This window comes from Lampetra planeri, chromosome 56 (assembly GCF_965212315.1).
Source record: "Lampetra planeri chromosome 56, kcLamPlan1.2.h2, whole genome shotgun sequence".
In the NCBI taxonomy this organism is placed as follows: Eukaryota; Metazoa; Chordata; class Hyperoartia; order Petromyzontiformes; family Petromyzontidae; genus Lampetra; species Lampetra planeri.
Window position 1 is genome coordinate 957,735 of NC_136162.1, and position 23,148 is coordinate 980,882.

At 53.3% G+C, this 23,148-nt stretch overlaps 1 protein-coding gene across 1 annotated transcript in view; it reads right to left on the reverse strand.

Annotated features, from left to right (window-relative positions):
- The window catches only part of RYK (receptor like tyrosine kinase), a 65,695-nt gene extending 43,949 nt beyond the window's left edge, over positions 1-21,746 (reverse strand). Inside the window, 1 exon segment of the mRNA XM_078618108.1 lies at positions 21,368-21,746. Coding sequence (XP_078474234.1) covers positions 21,368-21,479 — 112 coding nt within the window. The 5' untranslated portion in view covers positions 21,480-21,746.
- Positions 21,747-23,148: the final 1,402 nt, after the last annotated feature.

Here is a 23,148-nt window from a genome sequence, read left to right on the forward strand (position 1 = left end):
GAGTGGTTCAAATTACCTGCAAACGGCAATGCAGTAAAGAGAAAGTGTAATACCATCCCCACAAGCACCACCACCACCTTCCACGCCACTCACACCACCACCTCGTGTCACACACCACCACCACCTCGTGTCACACCACCACCACCTCGTGTCACACACCACCACCACCACCACCTCGTGTCACACACCACCACCACCACCACCACCTCGTGTCACACACCACCACCACCTCATGTCACACCACCACCACCACCTCGTGTCACACACCACCACCACCTCGTGTCACACACCACCACCACCACCTCCTCGTGTCACACACCACCACCACCTCATGTCACACACCACCACCACCACCACCACCACCTCATGTCACACACCACCACCACCACCACCTCGTGTCACACACCACCACCACCACCTCCTCGCCGTGCCTGACACCCCCTCGCCGTGCCCAGGGGAATGCGTGCGTGGCTTAGGGGTGGAGGTGCCCGTGCGTTTGTGGAGGCCGCTGTGAGCGAGCCGTCAGCGCTGCGGACAGCTGCCGTGGCTGCGGCCGGGGCAGCAGCCACTGCAGGGCACGCGAAAACAAACAAAGGCAGAGATCAATTATAGCAGCAGAGAACACACGGAAGGGAAGACGAATTATTTTCACACATGCATCAGCGACAGTGTGTGCACTGCACACACGCACTTGCACTGCACACACGCACTTGCACTACACACAACCACACCACGCACACACACACACACTTACACCACACACGCACACACTTACACTATACACGCACACTATACACTGCACACACCCACACCACACAACCACACCACACACACCCACACACCACCCCACACACGCACACTACACACCACACACACTTACACTACAAACACACACTACACAAACTCACTTACACTATACACACACACACTACACACCAGACTCAACACTATACACACACACACTACACACACTAACACTACATACACACACACTTACACTACACAAACACACACTACACACACACACTTACACTACACAAACACACACTATACACCACACACACTAACACCACATACATATATACACACACTACACTAAATACACACACACTAACACTATACACACACACTACACAAACACAACCGCCATTCGTCACTAAGTGGCGGTGACGTCACCACGACGCTTGTGCCAGGCCATGTGTACGTTGAGGCCACGTGAAGTGTCGAATGCCCGGTGGCAGGAGGTCACGGGGCAGACCCAGGGGCCATGGGCTCACCGAATGAGACGACTGTCAGATGCACCACCTGTGCCTCCGACTGTGCCAACTTGCTGTGTTTTAGCCACCCGGTAATCCGCTCGTTGTTGTGAGCATCGCTCCTCTGCATTATGACTGCAGATATTGTGGTCTATGTAAACATGACTCCTTGTAAAAAATGTGTCAGTTTTGTTGTCAGATAGAAGGGTAAAAAAAAACAATTATCACGATTTTTATTTTATTTTACCAGCTGTAAGGCCCATTGAGCTACAGAGTGGCTCTTTTTCAGAGGCCGCCTGGCTACCACAAACGATAGCTTCTCAACGAAGTGGCTAATCATCATCACGTGGAAATGTAGAGCAGCCAAACACTCGATGAAAGTGCCACGCTGATTCGAAATGCGGAGGGGGAAACCCGAGGATCCCGAGAAAAATCCACGCAAACCACGGTCAGAGAGAGACACGCAAACTTCAGATATAGGAGGCGTCAGGGTCGGGATCGAACCCACGACCTCCTGTACACCAGGCGAGGTAGTTAACATCTCCTAGCCACCGTGATGTAGATGAGAGAGAGACATGCAAACTCCAAATATACAGCGGGCGTCAGGGTCGGGATTGAACCCACGACCTCCTGTACACCAAGCGAGGTAGTTAACATCTCCAAGCCACCGTGATGATGATCATGATGAGAGAGAGAGACACGCAAACTCCAGATATAGGAGGCGTCAGGGTCGGGATCGAACCCATGACCTCCTGTACACCAGGCGAGGTAGTCAACATCTCCTAGCCACCGTTATGATGATGATGATGAGAGAGAGAGACACGCAAACTCCAGATATAGGAGGCGTCAGGGTCGGGATCGAAGGCAAGACCTCCTGTACACCAGGCGAGATAGTCAACATCTCCTAGCCACCGTGATGATGATGATGAGAGAGAGAGACACGCAAACTCCAGATATAGGAGGCGTCAGGGTCGGGATCGACCCCACGACCTCCTGCAGACCAGGCGAGGTAGTTAACATCTCCTAGCCACCGTGATGATGATGATGAGAGAGAGACACGCAAATTGCAAATAGACAGCAAGCTTCAGGGTCGGGATCGAAGGCGCGACCTCCTGTACACCAGGCGAGGAAGTTAACATCTCTCCACTCGCCGATCTCGTCAAGGGAACATTAAACCTTCGGCGACGCAAACTCTTGCCATCCTGGCAGCAGCAGCAGTAGCAGCAGCAGCAACGGCTTCATGGCTCTGCCATCGAACCAAGACGGTGCTCACGGGGGACCACTTCCACGGCCGACTGGAACGCTCTCTTCCTTCCGACATGAGGAAGCCCACTCAGCGGCTCGGCCACCTTTAGACCATCTAAAGATTGAACAAACTCATTTCGTTCAAACTGCTTCTCTTCTTGTTGTTGCTGCTGTTGTGTTTGCCGTTCGTTGTCGTTACCCCCGCACCCCCGATTAGCCACGGTCGTCTACGCAAGGTGGCGTGAAAAAAGTTCAACGCACAGACACAGACGCACAGACGCACAGACGCACAGACGCACAGACGCAGAGACGCACAGACGCACAGACACACAGACGCACAGACACACAGACGTACTGACACACAGACGCACAGACGCACAGACGCACAGACGCACAGACGCACAGAAGTACAGACGCACAGACGTACAGACGCACATACGCACAGACGTACAGACGCACAGACACACAGAAGAACAGACGCACAGACGCACAGACGCACAGACGAACAGAAGTACAGACGCACAAACGCACAGACGCACAGACGCACAGACGCACAGACGTACAGACGCACAGACGCACAGACGCACAGACGCACAGACGCACTGACACAGACGCACAGACGAACAAACGCACAGACGTACAGACACACAGACGTACTGACACAGACGCACAGACGCACAGACGCACAGACGCACAGACATACAGACGTACAGACGCACAGACGCACAGACACACAGACACAGACGTACTGACGCACAGACGTACAGACGTACAGACGCACAGACGCACAGACGCACAGACGTACACACAGACGCACAGACGCACACACAGACGCACAGACGCACACACAGACGTACAGACGCACAGACGCACAAACGCACAGACGTACAGACACACAGATACACAGACACAGACGCACAGACACCGACGTACAGACGCACAGACACACAGACGCACACACAGACGTACAGACACACACAGACGCACAGACACCGACGTACAGACGCACAGACGCACAGACGCACACACAGACGTACAGACGCACAGATGCACAGACGTACAGACGCACAGACACACAGACGCACAGACACACAGACACACAGACACACACAGACGCACAGACGTACTGACACACAGACGCACAGACGCACAGACGCACAGACACACAGACACACAGACACACACAGACGTACTGACACACAGACGCACAGACACACAGACACGCCCATTGTGAACCGTGAGCCACTCTGCACTGACTGTGGTGGAGAAGCAGCGGCAGCCCCCCCGGTCCCCCCCCCCCCCCGGTTCCCCCCCCCCCCCGGTCCCCCCCCCCCGGGTCCCCCCCCCCCTACCCCGGCTCCCCCCGGCGTGAGCGAGTGGCGCGCCACCCGTCACATTCCTTAAGCGAGCGAAGAAGATGAAGATGATGAAGATGAAGAAGATGAAGAAGATGATGACCATTCCTCCTCCTGCACGGCCTTTACAAGCGGGAATTCCAGACTGAGGGCAAACCGGCGGTGTCCACCACCACCACCACTTCATCGCCGGCACCACCACTACCCACCACCACCACCGCCACCACCACTACCACCACCACCACCTTCAACTACTCCACCACCTCATCACCACCACCACCACCACCACCTTCAACTACTCCACCACCTCATCACCACCACCACCACCACCACCACCGCCACCACCACTACCACCACCACCACCGCCACCACCACCACCACCACCACCGCCACCACCACGCACAGTGAACGACTCCACCACTATCACCAACAATGCCGACAACACCGCTTCCTCATCACCACGCACGGTCAACAACTCCACCACAACTGCCACCATCAACCAGAACTACTTTCAACAGCGTCACACCGCTACCGGCGTGTCGGTGTGTTGGTGTGTCTGTGTGTCTGTGTGTCTGTGTGTCTGAGTGTCTGTGTGTCTGTGTGCCTGTGTGTCTGTGTGTCTGTGTGTCTGTGTCTGTGTGTCTGTGTGCAGCCTCGGGGAGTGGTGGGACAGCTGTTAGCGCACCACGGCTATCATCGGTGGTGAACGCCCTGCAACAATCTGCTTGAACCAGCACGGTGAAGTATGGTCAAACAACCCCCAATGACCGACACTAAAAACTAAACTTTTTTTTTTTGAACAGCTAAGGCCCCACTGGGCTGTGTAGCTCTTTTTCAGAAGCGATCCGGCCGTCATAGATGACGGCACAACGAAGTAGCTTATCATCATCATCGTCGTCGTGAAAAGTTTTAGCAGTAGCCAATTACTCTAAACGCGCGGTGACGTTGATTATAAAATGTGGAGGGAAAAAACGGAGGACCCGGAGAAAAATACACGCGACCACGGGGAGAGAGAGAGAGACACGCAGACTCTGAATATACAGCAGCAGGCGTCAGGGTCGGGATCGAACCCACGACCTCCTGTACACCAGGCCAGGCAGTCAACATCTCCTAGCCACCGTGATGATGATGAGAGAGAGACACGCAAACTCCAAATATACAGCAGCAGCAGGCGTCAGGGTCAGGATCGAACCCACGACCTCCTGTATACCAGGCGAGGTAGTCAACATCTCCTAGCCACCGTGATGATGATGAGAGAGAGACACAAACTCCAAATATACAGCAGCAGCAGGCGTCGTCAGGGTCGGGATCGAACCCACGACCTCCTGCACACCAGGCGAGGCAGTCAATATCTCCTAGCCATCGTGACGACATGGAGTGGGGGAGGCCTTCATCCAGCAGTAGATTCACAAAGGGCTGTTGTATTACACTTCAAAGACTTTCTCGGTAGGCTGAGACACACCCCACCCTTGAGAGAGACTGGCTTCAGCTCAACCTGGTCACAGTGAAGCTATGAGTCTGTGGATCCCTGTGCGAGTGTGGGTCCATGTGCGAGTCTGTAGGTGTCTCTGCGAGTGTATGGGGATCATGTGAAAGTCTGTGGGTCTCTACGCGTGTCTACTGGTCTCTGTGCGAGTCCGTGGGTCTCTATCCGAGCCATCGGTGTCCGGGGCTGAGCGCATCGACGAGCTCACAATCACAATATTGATTAAGGCTGCAGGAGGAATCCGAAGGTCTTTCAAGCTCTTTGATCACAGATGTCCAGGAGGCGCACGGGATCAGGACGTCACAACAACAAAGAGGAGAAAACCCGCGGTAGGAGTGCAACAAAAATGATCCACGCCAATAAAACTAAACCACTATTTGCATACTCTGTGGTTCTTTCGGTAAAGTTAGCACGTGGTTATAAAATAGAACGAATCGCGGCGTTTCGATCGCAACACACAAGTGGTCGTCATCAAGCTCCTGATGTTGCGATTAAAACGTCGTGATTTGATTTATTTTATTTTCTACCCCACGTGGCTTTACCGAAAGAACCAAATAGTATGGATTCCTGCAATCACGAAAGTTTTAAGTCAAAATGTAAGTGACAATTTTGCTTTTATTATTTTCAAAAATATATTTTGTATTTAAAAATTAATTTATTCTTTTTATTATTTTTACTTTATTTTAATTTTTCTACCCCACGTGACTTTACCGAAAGAACCACAGAGTATGGATTCCTGCAGTCACGAAAGCTTAAAATCAACATTATTTTTTTTATCTTACTAGGCAAAGCCCCCCGCTCAACTATTCAGCTTCTTTTTCAGAAGCAACCTGGCCCACTCCCCACCACCGCCGCGTGGAAATTCACGGAAGGCCCAAAGCAACCCACCAGGCAACGCACGAGACCCGCGCTTCACGCGAAACCGCAAACTGCTTCCCATCGGACGCTTCCACCAGGCGGATTGAGGGGCCCCGCTGCGGCCGCTGGCTCGGGGCACGGCCCCCAACGCCGCTCCGAGCCACCGTGGGGCAGAGGTCGCAAACGGGTTTTGATTCCTTACCCGTACCCGGCCGCACCAGGGTCGCAAACAGGTACCCTACCCGTACCCGGCCGTACCCGTACCCTACCCGTACCCGGCCAGGTATCGGGTACCTGATTGCAACCTCTGGGATGAAGCCATGTTGCAGGCGCGGGTGGGTTGATTCTAGGAACTTGAATTGTGAGAAGAGACAAGACGTTGGGAAATGAGCGACATACGGTGACTCACCAGTGACTCACGGCCTACCCGTACCCGGCCGCACCAGGGTCGCTAACGGATACCCGGGTATCGGGTACCCGGTTGCGACCTCTGCCGTGGGGGCTGGCCAACCCTCCCCGGGGAATCTCTCTCTCTCTCCGTGTGTCGGTGGCAGTGACGGTGGCCAAGCCGAGACAAGCGTGGTGGAGGAGGAGGGGGGGGCCGGAGAGCGACGACTTTTTTCACTCACAAAGCAGCGCTCCCCCACACCGCCGCCGCCGCCCTCCCCCTCCCCCCCCCTCCCATGCACCCCAGGGCCGTCGGCACAGCCCAGCAGCGGTGGGGGAGGGAAAGGGACACGGCGAGACAGCGACAGCCAACAGGCGCCGGCACGGCGCACGAGACGCACGAGACACACACGAGACGCACACACGCACGCACACGAGACGCACGAGACACACATGACGACGAGGCTGCTCGTGCGGCCAGCGCCACGCCCGGCCGCCTTTGTCTCCCCGCACTAACACGCACCGCTCCAGGTCAACGCAACTCGGCACGGAGCGCAAAACCCGCTCCCGCCACCGCTTTCCTACGCAGAAGATGAAGATCGCCCCCCACCCCACCCCCCCGTATAAATAGTCGGGACTGTGGCACACGAGGGGAGCGGGTGGCAAGCACCACGCCCGGCCGCCTTTGTCTCCCCGGCGGCGATGTTTACTGCACACCGCACCGGGTGCTCGTTTGAGGCAGAGTCGACCTAGGGGAGCACTGGGACCGGTTCAGATAATCGTCACCGGTTTTTGCGTCCGTGGGCAGGAATCGAACTTGGGTCGCCGGGTAGCGCTAACCACTGCACCACGGCTCCCCAGAAAGACAAAGATCCCCCGTGTAGCCTGAACAGGCTGTTGGGGCAAGTGCTGTTAGCGAGTAGCACCTCAGGTCGGCACGGTGGCACACGAGGTGATGGGTGGCCAACACCACGCCCGGCCGCCTTTGTCTCCCCGGTGGCGATGTTTACACACCGCACAAGGTACTCGTTTGAGGCCGAGTCGACCTAGGGGAGGCCCAGGACCGGCTCGGATAATATAATCATCGAGACCAACACGCACAGAAAAAAACCCCGTATGTCCCCATTGAACAAATGATTTGGTCATATCAGCAGGAGCTGACAAGAGCAACCAACGCACACCGCTCAACGCCTCCTCAATCTCACCTCCTCTGCCCTCTTAGTTGCACTCACGGAAGAAGGGCCCATTGCCCAGAATGCCGTCCGTTACGGCACGTACACGCGTGTGTGTGTGTGCGCGTGTGTCCTGTATTTTTAGAGTAGAACCCAGAGGTCGCAAACGGGTTTTGATTCCTTACCTGTACCCGTACCCCGGCCGCACCAGGGTCGCAAACGGGTACCCATACCCAGACCCGACCGTACCAGTACCCTACCCGTACCCAGCCGGGTACGAGTAGGGTACGGGTTTCGGGTACCTGATTGCGACCTCTGGGATGAAGCCATGTGTGCAGGCGCGGGTGGGTTGATTCTAGGAACTTGAATTGTGAGAAGAGACAAGACGTTGGGAAATGAGTGACAAACGGTGACTCACCAGTGACTCACGGCCTACCCGTACCCGTACCCGGCCGCACCAGGGTCGCAAACGGCTACCCGTACCCGTCCGGGTACGGGTAGCCGGGTATCGGGTAGGGTACGGGTATCGGGTACCCGGTTGCGACCTCTGGTAGAACCTCATCCTCCTCCTCTTAACGACGGTGATTGGTTCCACGAGACCACTTGTTGAGAGATTTGGTCGCCAAGCGAATGTCGGTAATACTTCGTTCCAAGGCTGAATTCGTTCCGACAGCATCGAAAGTTCACCCCCTTTTCATTACGCGCTTTTATTTCACTCACTCTGTCTGGTGTTGTTGTCGTATCCTCAAATCTTGTCACTCAATTTTTACCCACTTCCCAATGTGGTATCGACTGCAAACTTGGTATACTTATGTCATACTGATGACAATATTATATTGTCATAACAATTTACAAATACATATTTTTTAAGCAATCTTTTGTCTATCTTATGTGTCGGCTTGGGTCTAATTGTCCACGGTAAACTGACGTTGCCTGTAAATCACCACGGTCCCTTACGTTATGGCAAGCTTCGGGGCCACTTCCTGGAGTCGTGGAGTTCTGCCATTACTAGTACGGTACATTTAATTAAAGCGTGTTTTTAAGAAAGTATTTTGAAATATTACTTATTCCCCCAAAAAACATATTTTATAATATTTAAACAATAGATATTAACACAGGAAGATACTAACATCATTATGAACACGCAACATTGGCCGCGTACGTACATACGTAGCCAACCGCGCTAATTGGCGGTGCAGGAGATGGGGGGAAGCACAACAACAACAACACGAAACACTAAACGCAGTTCCAAAAACATTAGTTTGTCAACCTCGACGACGACTTAAAAGCGCCTAGCTCCAGACGCTACCGATAATATCGGAAGAGAAGAGCGTTCCAGACGGCCGCAGAAGCGCCAGCGCGGCGATGCGGTGACCTCCGGTGATGCGGTGACCTCCGTTTTCGTTCGACGGCCGGGCCAGAAGCCACCACCGCTGCGATGGTCCCTTCTCCGTGATGACATCGGCGGCGCGGTTCCATCACGGCTGTCGCCGGAACCGCCGGGCGCGTCCTCACCGGCGACGAGACCCCGAACGAGACCGGTGACCCCGCCGGGGAGCGCACCAAACGCTGCCCCCACCCGCTCCCCCGAGCGACGCGCGGATGATGAGACGGGTCGCAAGCTCAACCCGCAGACTCTACAAACGTCTCCCCACACGGCCCCCCCCACCCACCCCCACCACCCCCCCCCACCACCCCCCCCCACGGCCCCCCCCCCCACACACTTCACTGTTTTTTAACCACCCGGCCGCATCCCCCGGGTGTGTTCACTCCGCGGGAGGAGAGATCCGTGGCTCGAGGAGATGCGGGTGAACTTGATTCCCCGATGATAATGGGAGGCACACAAAACGGATGAAAGGCTGAGAGGCGGGTCAATGGGGCGGCACCGCTCCCCCCCCCACCACCGCTCCCCCACCACTCCACCACCACCGCTCCCCCCACCACCACCACCGCTCCCCCCACCACCATCACCACTCCCCCCACCACCACCGCTCCCCCACCACTCCACCACCACCGCTCCCCCACCACCATCACCGCTCCCCCCACCACCATCACCACTCCCCCCACCACCACAGCTCCCCCCACCACCATCACCGCTCCCCCCACCACCACCGCTCCCCCACCACTCCACCACCACCGCTCCCCCCACCACCACCACCGCTCCCCCCACCACCATCACCACTCCCCCCACCACCACCGCTCCCCCACCACTCCACCACCACCGCTCCCCCACCACCATCACCGCTCCCCCCACCACCATCACCACTCCCCCCACCACCACCGCTCCCCCCACCACCATCACCGCTCCCCCCACCACCATCACCACTCCCCCCACCACCACCGCTCCCCCCACCACCACCACCGCTCCCCCCACCACCATCACCGCTCCCCCCACCACCATCACCACTCCCCCCACCACCACCGCTCCCCCACCACTCCACCACCACCGCTCCCCCCACCACCACCACCGCTCCCCCCACCACCATCACCACTCCCCCCACCACCACCGCTCCCCCACCACTCCACCACCACCGCTCCCCCACCACCATCACCGCTCCCCCCACCACCATCACCACTCCCCCCACCACCACCGCTCCCCCACCATCACCACTCCCCCCACCACCACCGCTCCCCCCACCACCATCACCGCTCCCCCCACCACCATCACCACTCCCCCCACCACCACCACTCCCCCACCACTCCACCACCACCACTCCCCCCACCACCCACCACCGCTCCCCCCACCACCATCACCACTCCCCCCACCACCACCGCTCCCCCACCACTCCACCACCACCGCTCCCCCACCACTATCACCGCTCCCCCCACCACCACCGCTCCCCCCACCACCATCACCACTCCCCCCACCACCACCGCTCCCCCCACCACCATCACCACTCCCCCCACCACCACCGCTCCCCCCACCACCACCGCTCCCCCACCACCACCGCTCCCCCCCACCACCATCACCACTCCCCCCACCATCACCGCTCCCCCCACCACCATCACCACTCCCCCCACCACCACCGCTCCCCCCCACCACCATCACCACTCCCCCCACCACCACCGCTCCCCCCCCCCACCACCACCGCTCCCCCCCCACCACCGCTCCCCCCCCCACCACCGCTCCACCACCGCTCCACCACCCACCGCTCCACCACCACCGCTCCACCACCACCGCTCCCCCCCCACCACCGCTCCCCCCCACCACCACCGCTCCCCCCCACCACCGCTCCCCCCACCACCACCGCTCCACCCACCACCGCTCCACCACCACCGCTCCACCACCACCGCTCCACCCACCACCACCACCGCTCCACCACCACCGCTCCACCACCACCGCTCCACCCACCACCGCTCCACCCACCACCGCTCCACCACCACCGCTCCACCCACCACCGCTCCACCACCACCGGTCCACCACCACCGCTCCACCACCAACGCTCCACCCACCACCACTCCACCACCACCACTCCACCACCACCGCTCCCCCACCACCACTCCACCACCACCACTCCACCACCACCACTCCACCACCACCGCTCCCCCACCGCTCCCCACCACATAAGGCAGCGACGGCAGCTCCGATTGGTTGGCAAGCTCGTGCTCGCGACGGCTTTGCCTGCGAGCCCACTCACTCGCCGAATCGCCCACCCGCTCAATCGCTCGCTCGCTCACCCACTCACTCACTCCCTTGCTCGCTCGCTCACCCACTCACTCGCCGAATCCCCCACCTGCTCAATCGCTCGCTCTCTCACTCACTCGCCGAATCCCCCGGCCGCTCGCTCACTCACTCGCCGAATCCCCCGGCCGCTCGCTCACTCACTCGCCGAATCCCCCGGCCGCTCGCTCACTCACTCACTCGCTGAATCCCCCGGCCGCTCGCTCACTCACTCACTCGCCGAATCCCCCGGCCGCTCGCTCACTCACTCACTCGCCGAATCCCCCGGCCGCTCGCTCACTCACTCACTCGCCGAATCCCCCGGCCGCTCGCTCACTCACTCACTCGCCGAATCCCCCGGCCGCTCGCTCACTCACTCACTCGCCGAATCCCCCGGCCGCTCGCTCACTCACTCACTCGCCGAATCCCCCGGCCGCTCGCTCACTCACTCACTCGCCGAATCCCCCGGCCGCTCGCTCACTCACTCACTCGCTGAATCCCCCGGCCGCTCGCTCACTCACTCACTCGCTGAATCCCCCGGCCGCTCGCTCACTCACTCACTCGCTGAATCCCCCGGCCGCTCGCTCACTCACTCACTCGCCGAATCCCCCACCCGCTCAATCGCTCGCTCACTCACTCACTCGCCGAATCCCCCGGCCGCTCGCTCACTCACTCAGTCGTCGCTAATCGGCACCATCGACAGTCTCGGAGCGCAATCTCTTCCTGCCCCCCCCCCCCCCGTGTGTAATTGCACCAAGCCCCAACGCCGCCTCGCCCGCTCTAAACGCTTCAATCCGCCGCCCACGCTGCCCGCACCGGGGCTGCTGCCCGCACCGGGGCTGCTGCCCGCACCGGGGCTCCAGTCCGGCACCGGGGCTGCTGCTCGGCACCGGGGCTCCAGCCCGGCACACTCGCTCTGCGACGGCACGACCCGCGGCGGGTTTCAAAACCAACGTCTCCCGCCACTCACGCACCCGATTTCACCGCCACGCCAGATCGGCGTGTGTTGGTATCGGCGTGTGTTGGTATCGGCGTGTGTTGGTATCGGCGTGTGTTGGTATCGGCGTGTGTTGGTATCGGCGCCCCAGAAACTCCGACAACGCCGGGCGATCGGCCTGCAGCAGTATCGGTCGGGGAGGGGGGCGATGGCGCTGCTGCGTGCGATCCCGTTTGAGTAACTTGCACCTGGTTTGTTTCAAATTCGTGACGTTTGGAGGGCGATGCTGGCACACGACGGCACGCAATGCAGCCGCGGTAGCTAGGTAGCTGTTGACTACCTCGCCTGGTGTGCAGCAGGAGGTCGTGGGTTCGATCCTGTCCCTGACGCCTGCTGCTGAAATTTTGGAGTCTGCGTGTCTCTCATCATCATCACGGTGGCTAGGAGATGTTAACTACCTCGCCTGGTGTGCAGGAGGTCGTGGGTTCGGTCCTGACCTTGACGCCTGCTGCTGTATATTTGGAGTTTGCGTCTCTCTCTCATCATCACGGTGGCTAAGAGATGTTAACTACCTCGCCTGGTATGAAGGATCGCGTGGGTTCGATCCTGATCCTGACACCTGCTGCTGTATATTTGGAGTTTGCGTCTCTCTCTCTCTCTCCCCGTGGCGGTGTGGATTTTTCTCCGGGTCCTCCGGTTTTTCCCCTCCACATTTAGAATGAACATCACGCGATTTGAGTTTTTGGCTGCCGCTATAAATGTCCACACGACGGCGACGATGATGATGCTGATGATGATGATGCTGATGATGATGATGCTGATGATGATGCTGATGCTGATAATGATGCTGATGATGATGCTGATGATGATGATGCTGATGATGATGCTGATGATGATGCTGAGCCACCGCTGAGGTTGAGCTATCATTTGCGATGGCCTGGTCACTTCAGAAAAAAAGCTACACAACTCAGTGGGACATTCCGTGGTAAAATTAAAATAAAATAGTTGAGCAGTTTAGTTCAAGACGGCCACTGCATTGCACGGCACTTTTAGACACGCACCTGCGGCCGTCTGGAACGCTCTTCCTTCCGATTTCCGATATAAGGAAGCAACTGGAGCGACACACAGTTTGAATCACCATCTCGGTTGACAAACTCACTTCTTTCAAATGGGTCTTTGTACTTAGTGTTGTTGTCTGTCCCCCCGCACCTCCATTTCAGCAACGTTGGCTACGTACGGTGCGAAAGAAGTTCAATGTACATACAACACCATTGCTGTACCACCACCACCGCTATACCACCAACACCGCACCACCACATCCACTACTACCACCATCATCTCACCACACCACCAAAAACACAGATCCCCCGTATAGTATTAACATACTGCTGCGGGGCCTTACCTGGTCAAATAAAAACAGCACAGGTAGTCCCCGAGTTACGATGGGGTCCGACTTACGATATTTCGATCTTACGATGGGGATAGCGATACGACAAAATTGCCATCAACAACCAAACATCGTTCAAGTATGCAGACGACGGACAGAATCTTGGTGAGTACAGTGCAATATGATACGTTACGATACGTTCAATGCATGTGTGATACGTAGCTTTAGCGATTTCATTTTAGGGTTACCACGATACGATACGTTCAATGCATGTCAAACGTTTTTACAGCAGGTAGGATTGTTTCCTGAAAAAACTTTCTATTCAATTGCAGTTCATATAGGTAGGCCAAGAATTTACCTCAGTTTTTTTACATTTTACTGTGCAATACAGTATTGTAATTAATAAATACATACAGTATATAGTTTATACAGTACGGTACTGTAAATTGCTCTGTTTTGTTAAATTATCACACTTCTTTAAGACTCCTGGGCAGGCTAGGCCATCTTCGGCTTATGATATTTTCGACTTACGATGGGGTCGTCGTAACGCATGTCCATCCTAAGTCGAGGACTGCCTGTATAAGTGCAATAATATATGAAAGTTGCTATAATTAGTCATTCACAGGTGATAACAATTTATCTTTAAAGTCCTTACGACAAGCCAAACCACGTGGCTATGATTACCCATTAAAAACACATATTTTACTTTATACTTTACAATGGCCCACTGCTCTTATTGGAAAAGCAGGACATGGCCTGCCGGGTTTGAACCAGTGCAACAAATGACGACCACGTGCCACTACCATTGAGCCACGAGGAAGTGAGATCAAGTGACAAAGATCTCCCGTGTAGCCTAAAGAGACTGTTGGGGCAAGTGCCGTTAGCAAGCATCGTACGTAGCCAACCCTGCTATGTATGTTGAACTTATTCCACATCGTACGTAGCCAACCGCATGTTGAACTTCTTTCACACCCTACGTATCCAACCGTGCTAATCGGCGGTGCGGGAGGGCAATGAAAACGAACGCTCCGATTTCACACCAGAAATGCTTACCGGGATTCACCGAGTGACCGACTTTCCACATTTTGTGCAGTCAATCGGTAGGAATGAACGAACGAGAGGGAGAAGTGCTGAAGGGGCACAGTGGCATTGCTCACCGCGCCACTAACTGCAGCGTCGTTCAATTCCCGGCCGTGGTTAACGCAGTTGAGGAGTCAGTTCATTTATCGATTGATCGACATTTGCGCAAAGCATTTGATCTGTCCTGCGACAACGGTTGTTCTCTCGCTCCCATTCCCATCTGCGGCATTGCTGAACTTTATTTAGTTACAACACGTCGGCTTTCGGTGACCGATTTCATCCGGGTGGTGGCGGGTTTAACGACATTAATATTGACGCGATCTAAACCCAAAAAAACTCGTGGATTTATTTAGTTTTTGCATCTTGTCGATGCGACCCGGATCACACTTCTTGCTCTCACGTCGTTCCGCCAAGTCAGCCCGCCACACTTTGCGGACTCAGTTCATTTATCAGTTTCAGTTTCATACATTAGGTAGAGTCCTGTGAGCCATGCGGCTCTTGAATCGGGTGCAACCGCAAGAAACTAAACCATGAACAAGAAACATCTTAAAGTGACGACGCGCAAACAGAAAAATCCAGGAAAAAACAGCAAAGTCTTCCAGAAAAAGCACCGCATATCAACGCTGTGTGCAGAAATCCCAGTGGGATGCAAGTCAAACAACAACAACAACAACAACCACAAGACAACTTAGATTAAAGTTATCAAGCTAACTCTACTACAACAAATATGGCTAAACCAAAACGTTTTCGAAATCACCAAAATAAAGCTAGAAAAGCAATGTAACAACAGTGATCACAGGAACTGTGATTCAATTTTAACAATAAACGATCTACACATAACATGTACGACCAAGCTTTGCAGCCATAGCTGGCAGCATGAGTCACTCCATAACAGCAGGAGTATCAGTAGGAGTATCAACATTTTTCAATGCACTTTTAAAGATCAGACTCAAAAGCCTTTACAAGCAGGATGACGGTAGCTGGTAGCTGGTGCGGTGAAAGTTATGATTTACGTCATCACTTAAAGTGCCTTGCAGACACAATCATAGTTTTGCGGATTGCTCCACGCATGCTGAATCGTACCACCGGCACGTAACCAACCACGCCAATTGGAGGTTGTGGGGGGGGGCGACAACACTAAACACAACAACAAGCAGTTCTAAAGACACGAGTTTGCCAATCTTAGATGATGATGATTTAAAAGTGCATCGCAGCTCCCAGTGGGGCCCCTCATACCGGAAGAGCATTCCAGACGGCCGGCGGAAGTGCATTCCGACAGCGCCGTGCGACGCGGTGATCACCGTCTTTGATCGATGTTTATACAACACGTGGCCCAGTGTCAATCCCCTGTTGGACAGAGTTAAGTGGAATCTCACCCGATTAGAAAGGTGATCCGCCTAATTGCAATTAAGTCCGTGGGTCCCGTGGGAGTCTAGAAGTGTCTCTGTGCAAGCCGAAGTGTCACTGCGAGTGGCTGGGGTATATGTGAAAGTTTAGGGTCTCTGTGTGAGTCTATTAAAAAGGGTATAACTATAAACTCGTTGTATTCTAGCAGGTAGGGCCCACTGAGCTGTACAGCTCTTTTACACGCTTTTATTTCACTCACTCTGTCTGTTGTTGTATCCTCAAATCTTGTAACTCAATTTTAACCCACTTCCCAATGTGGTCTCGACTGCAAACTTGGTATACTTATGTCATACTGATGACAATACTATATTCTATCATAAAAAATAAAAATAAATATTTTTAAACAATCTTTTTACACACTTTCTATTAACTCACTCTGTCTGTTGTTGTCATACCCTCAAATCTTGTAACTCAATTTTAATGCACTTCCCAATGTGGTATCGACTGCAAACTTGGTATACTTATGTCATACTGATGACAATACTATATTCTATCACTAAAAATAAAATCAAACATTTTTAAACCATCTTTTAATATGTTATGTTTCAGCTTGGGTCTAATTGTCCACGCTCAACTGACGTTGGCTGTAAATCACCACGGCCCCTTACTCGTATGGTACATTACATTAAAGCGTGTTTTTAAAAAAGTATTTTTTAAATATTACTTATTTCAGAGGCGATCTGGCAATCACAAATCATAGCTCAAAAAAGGGGCTTATTTTGTTAAAGAAACGCTGCAAATGAACGGTTACAATGATTAAATGAACGGTTACAATGACGCACAAATTAACAGGGCATTAAATGCCCAAACCCAATCAAATAACACGAGCATTGAAACTGCCCAAGTAATTAAAACAATAAAAATACTGTACACATTGCAGGAGTCACTGATAAACTAGCCAGATGTTTGGAAAAACAAAATATCCGAGTCAGATTTGGCACGGTACATAAAATACGAAAATTTATATCTGGTACAAAAGATGTATTACCGAAGCTATCAACAGAAGGTGTGTACAGGATTAACTGCACGTGTGGTACATGTTATGTTGGGCCAACAGGACGAATGATCAGCACGAGACTAAAAGAACATCAGAGAAATATTAAATTCTCCCAAATACAACTGTCAGCAGTAGCAGAACACGCGTGCCAACAAGGACACTCAATTGATTTTGATAATGTTGAAGTTCTGGGCAAAACTAGCTACTACTGGCCAAGACTAATTAGAGAATCTATCGAAAATGAAAGAAATAAAAATAACTTGAATTGTTCAGATAGCTACCGCCCTAGTGCTGCGTGGAAGCGAATCATCAAATGAAACATTATTTAAATGCATCCCGACAAATGCTAACATACTTCAATAGGGATTACCGTTGGTACACAATAGCCAGGAAGGACAAGTTCAAAGGGCTCGCATAATGCGCATGCATAATGTACGCAGACTCATTAATCCCACCCCCCACTTTGTGCAAGAGCGCAGAAGTGTGGTCACCACATCTACGCCTCTATATGAGGAACGAAACAGGTGGACTTCTCCACTAATCTGGCTGTCGCCTGATGAAGCTGGTTGTAATTACTAGCGAAACGTCGTACTCAGATTGTAAATGTTGTGGCTTGGCTCTCCAACACACCGGTGTGCTGTACTAGTATACTACACTATACACTACACTACTATACACTACACTACTATACACTACACTATACACTACACTACTATACACTACGATACACTACACTATACACTACTATACACTACTATACACTACACTATACACTACTATACACTACACTACACACTACACTACTATACACTACACTACTATACAACTACACTACTATACAACTACACTACTATACACTACACTATACACTACACTACTATACGCTACAGTACTATACGCTACACTACTATACGCTACACTACTATACGCTACACTACTATACGCTACACTGCTATACACCTACACTGCTATACAACTACACTTCTATACACTACACTATACACTAAACTATTATACACTACTATACACTACACTACTATACAACTACACTACTATACACTACACTACTATACACTACACTGCTATACACTACACACTACTATACACTAATATACACTATACATTACTATACACTACACTACTATACACTACACTATACACTACACTATACACTACACTACACACTACACTACGCCACACTACACTACTACACTACTATACATTACACTACTATACACTACTATACATTACACTACTATACACTACACTACTACACACTACACTACTATACACTACACTATACACTACACTATACACTACTCTATACACTATACACTACTATACACTACACTATACACTACTATACACTACACACTACACTATACACTACACTATACACTACTATACACTAGTGCTGTACTAGTGACGAATTGGCACGTTCTGTTTAAGTGACAAACCTTACTAGTTGGCTGTGTCGGGTGGTGGCGGGTTTAACGACACATTTATATATTTGCGCGATCTAACCCAAAAAACCTCTATTACGAAAGGGGCTTATCCTGGACATTTATAACAGCCGAATACTCTAAACGTGTGATGATGTTGATTATAAATGTCGAGGGAAACACCGGAGGACCTGGAGAAAAATCCATGTGACTACGGAGAGAGAGAGAGACACAAACTCCAAATGTTTAGCAGGCGTCAGGGTCGGGATCGAAACCACGACCTCCTGTACACCAGGCGAGGTAGTCAACATCTCCCAGCCACCGTGATGATGATGAGAGAAAGCGACAAGCAAACTCCAAATATCCAGCAGGCGTCAGGGTCGGGATCGAAACCACAAGCTCCTGCATACCAGGCAAGGTAATTAACATCCCCTATGGGTATCTTTGCAAGCCTGTGTCTCACCGAGTGTATGGGGTATTTGAGCAAATCTGCGGGTCCCTGTGTGAGTCTATTGGAACCTGTGCTAGCCGATACCTCTCCGAGTGCAGGGATGTTTGTGCGGTGGTGTAACGGTTCGCGCTACGCTGCGCCACGAACCCAGCGACCAGAGTTCGATACCTGCTCACGGACACCACCAACACCAGCGACGATTATCTGAACCGGTCCTGGGGCTCCCCTAGGTCGACTGGGCCTCAAATGAGTACCTGGTGCGGTGTGTAGTAAGCATCGCCACTGGAGAGACAAAGGCGGCCGGGCGTGGTGTTGGCCACCCACCCCCTCGTGTGCCGTGCCGGCCTTCATAGGTGCTCGCTAACAGCACTTTCCCCAACAGTCTGTTCAGGCTATATGGGGTATCTTTGCCTTTTGGGTGAATGTGCAAGTCGAGGATCGATGCGCACGTATTTGCGTTTATCTGTGTGACTCAACGTCTCTGTACAAGTTCTATGAGTGGTAAGTTCTATGCTATGGGTCTCTGTGTGAGTCTACGGGTCTCTATGTGAATCTACGGGTCTCTATGTGAGTCTATGGGCCTCTATGTGAGTCTATTGGTCTATATGTGAGTCTATGGGTCTATATGTGAGTCTATGGGTCTCTATGTGAGTCTATGGTCTGAATATGAGTCTATGAGTCTATGTGAGCCTGTGGGTCTCTATGTGAGTCTATGGGTCTCTATGCGAGTCTATGGGTCTCTATGTGAGTCTATGGACTTCTATGTGAGTCTATGGGTCTCCATGTGATTCTATGGGTCTCTATGTAAGTCTAGGGGCGTCAATGTTGCGTTGTGTGGGGCAATCTAGGTATTGACCGTTTTTACCCGCACTTATTTAAACGCAAGGTCAAGTCTCGTATAGTCTCAGCGAGGCCTCTCACTCGCCCTTGAAGAGCTAATAAATGATATTGAAGGCAGACACGTCTCCATGGCTCATATACACACAAGGCAAAGAGAGATCCACCAATACCACCACCACCACGACCACGATCACCACCATCGTCAGCATCACATCGTCACCATCAAGACAAAGATCCCCCGTGTAGCCTTAACAGACTGTTGGGGCAGGTGATGTGAGCGAGTAGCAGCTATGAAGGCCGGCACGGTGGCACACGAGGGGGTGGGTGGCCAGCACCACGCCCAGCCACCTTTGTCTCCCCAGTGGCGATGTTTACTACACACCGTACCAGGTACCCATTTGAGGCTGAATACACACACACGAACACACACACACATACACAAATGCACAGACAGGTACACACAGGAATAAACACACGAATGCACACACAGGTACATACAGGAATAACACACGAATGCACACACACGAATACACACACAGGTATACACACAAACAGCTACACACACAGGTAAACACATAAACGCGAACACACGCACAGGTACACACATACACAAATACACACACAGGTACACACACACACGAATGCACACACAAGTAAACACAAACGCGAACACACACACAGGTACACACACACACGAATGCACACACACACACGAATGCACACACAGGTACGCACACAAACAGCCACACACACACAGGTACACACACAAACAGCTACACACACAAGTAAACACATAAACGCGAACACACGCACAGGTACACACACGAATACAGGTACACACAAGTAGCACAAGTACACGTACACGCACAATGTCTACACATGTGTACGTGCACACGTGAATACAAAGACAAATGCCCCCCGTGTAGCCTTAGACTGTTGGGGCAAGTGCCCTTAGCGAGTAGCAGCCCCTATGAAGGCCGGCACGGCACACGAGGGCGACGTTTGCTACACACCGCACCAGGTACTCTTTTGAGGCTGAGTCGACCTAGGGGAGGCCCAGTCGTACACACCGCCACGCACGGCGCGCTCACAGAGGCAAGCCGAACAATCCGCAACAACAACAACGACGACTACATTTAAACCCCATAAACCAAACACAACCATAGAAACATCATCGCGTAGGGGCACACACGCGCACACGCGCGCGCACAGAGAGAGACCCCGGCTCGGCGTGCCGGCCCCTACCGGCCGAGGCGCGCCCTGCCCGGCACGAGGCGCTATCCGAGCGCCGTGGTCTCGATCGCGGCCTACGTCGCGGCCCGAATAGCGGGGTACGATGCGGGCCTGGTGAAGACGACGACGATGATGGAGATGATGATGATGATGAGGTGGAGGCGGCGACTCACCCAGCAGCTTCTTCACCTCGTCTTCGCTCATGAAGATGTTGACGGAGCTCTCGACGGCGAGCACCGCGAGTAGCAGCGACACAGCCGGGAGGAGGTGGAGATGGGTGACCATGGTAGCACGACGACGACCTCCTCCCCCCCCTCCTCCTCCTCGTACTCCTCGTCGTCCTCGTCGTCTCCACCTCGTTCCTCTTTCAATCTTCGCCCCAACACCAACACCACCAACAACACCACCAACAACTCTACCACCGACACCAACACCAACACAACCAACACCACCAACTCCAACTCCACCACGGGTCTCTCTGTGCCCCACGCTGCTCTCTTCACTTCGTCTCTCTCCTCCTCCTCCTCCTCACCACCTCCTCACCACCACCACCTCCTCACCACCTCCTCACCACCACCTCACCACCACCACTACCTCCTCACCACCACCTCCACACCACCACCTCCTCACCACCACCACTACCTCCTCACCACCACCACTACCTCCTCACCACCACCACCTCACTCACCACCACCTCCTCACCACCACCTCACCACCACCACCACTACCTCCTCACCACCACCACTACCTCCTCACCACCACCACTACCTCCTCACCACCACCACCTCACTCACCACCACCACCTCACCACCACCACCTCCTCACGCTCACCACCTCCACCTCACCACCACCTCACTCCTCACCACCTCATCTCCTCACTCACCACCACCACCTCACCACCACCACCACCTCCTCACCACCACCTCCTCACCACCACGTCTCCTCCTCCTCCTCACCACCACCTCCTCACCACCACCACCACCACCTCCTCACCACCACCACCTCCACCACCTCCTCACCACGTCTCCCACTCCTCACTCACTACCACCTCCTCCTCACCACCACCTCACCACCACTTCACCACACCTCCTCACCACGTCTCCTCACTCCTCACCACGTCTCCTCACCACCTCCTCACCACCACACCTCCTCACCACGTCTCCTCACTCCTCACCGCGACCTCGTCGCTCTGCGCCCTCGCTGCGTCTGGACGAGTTTTGTTGTTTGAAGTCTCCCAGGAGGAGGGAGGAGGGGGGAGGGAACCGGATCCTCGTGGATCCGGGTCCTCGTGTCGAGCTGACGATTATCGCGATGCCACGATATATATCGTACGATATATATCGTGGCATCGCGATATGACGATACTACGATATATCGTGCGATACGATGATAAATCGTGCGATATTACGATATATCGTGCGATATGACGATATTACGATATATCGTGCGACGTGACGATACTACGATATATCGTGCGACGTGACGATACTACGATATATCGTGCGACGTGACGATACTACGATATATCGTGCGATACTACAATATATCGTGCGACGTGACGATACTACGATATATCGTGCGATACTACGATATATCGTGCGATATGACGATATTACGATATATCGTGCGACATGACGATACTACGATATATCGTGCGACGTGACGATACTACGATATATCGTGCGATATGACGATACTACGATATATCGTGCGATATGACGATATTACGATATATCGTACAATATTACGATACGATATATCGTAGTATTGCACGATATATCGTGCGATACGACGATACTACGATATATCGTGCGATATGACGATACTACGATATATCGTGCGATATGACGATACTACGATATATCGTGCGATATGACGATACTACGATATATCGTGCGATATGACGATACTACGATATATCGTGCAACGTGACGATACTACGATATATCGTGCG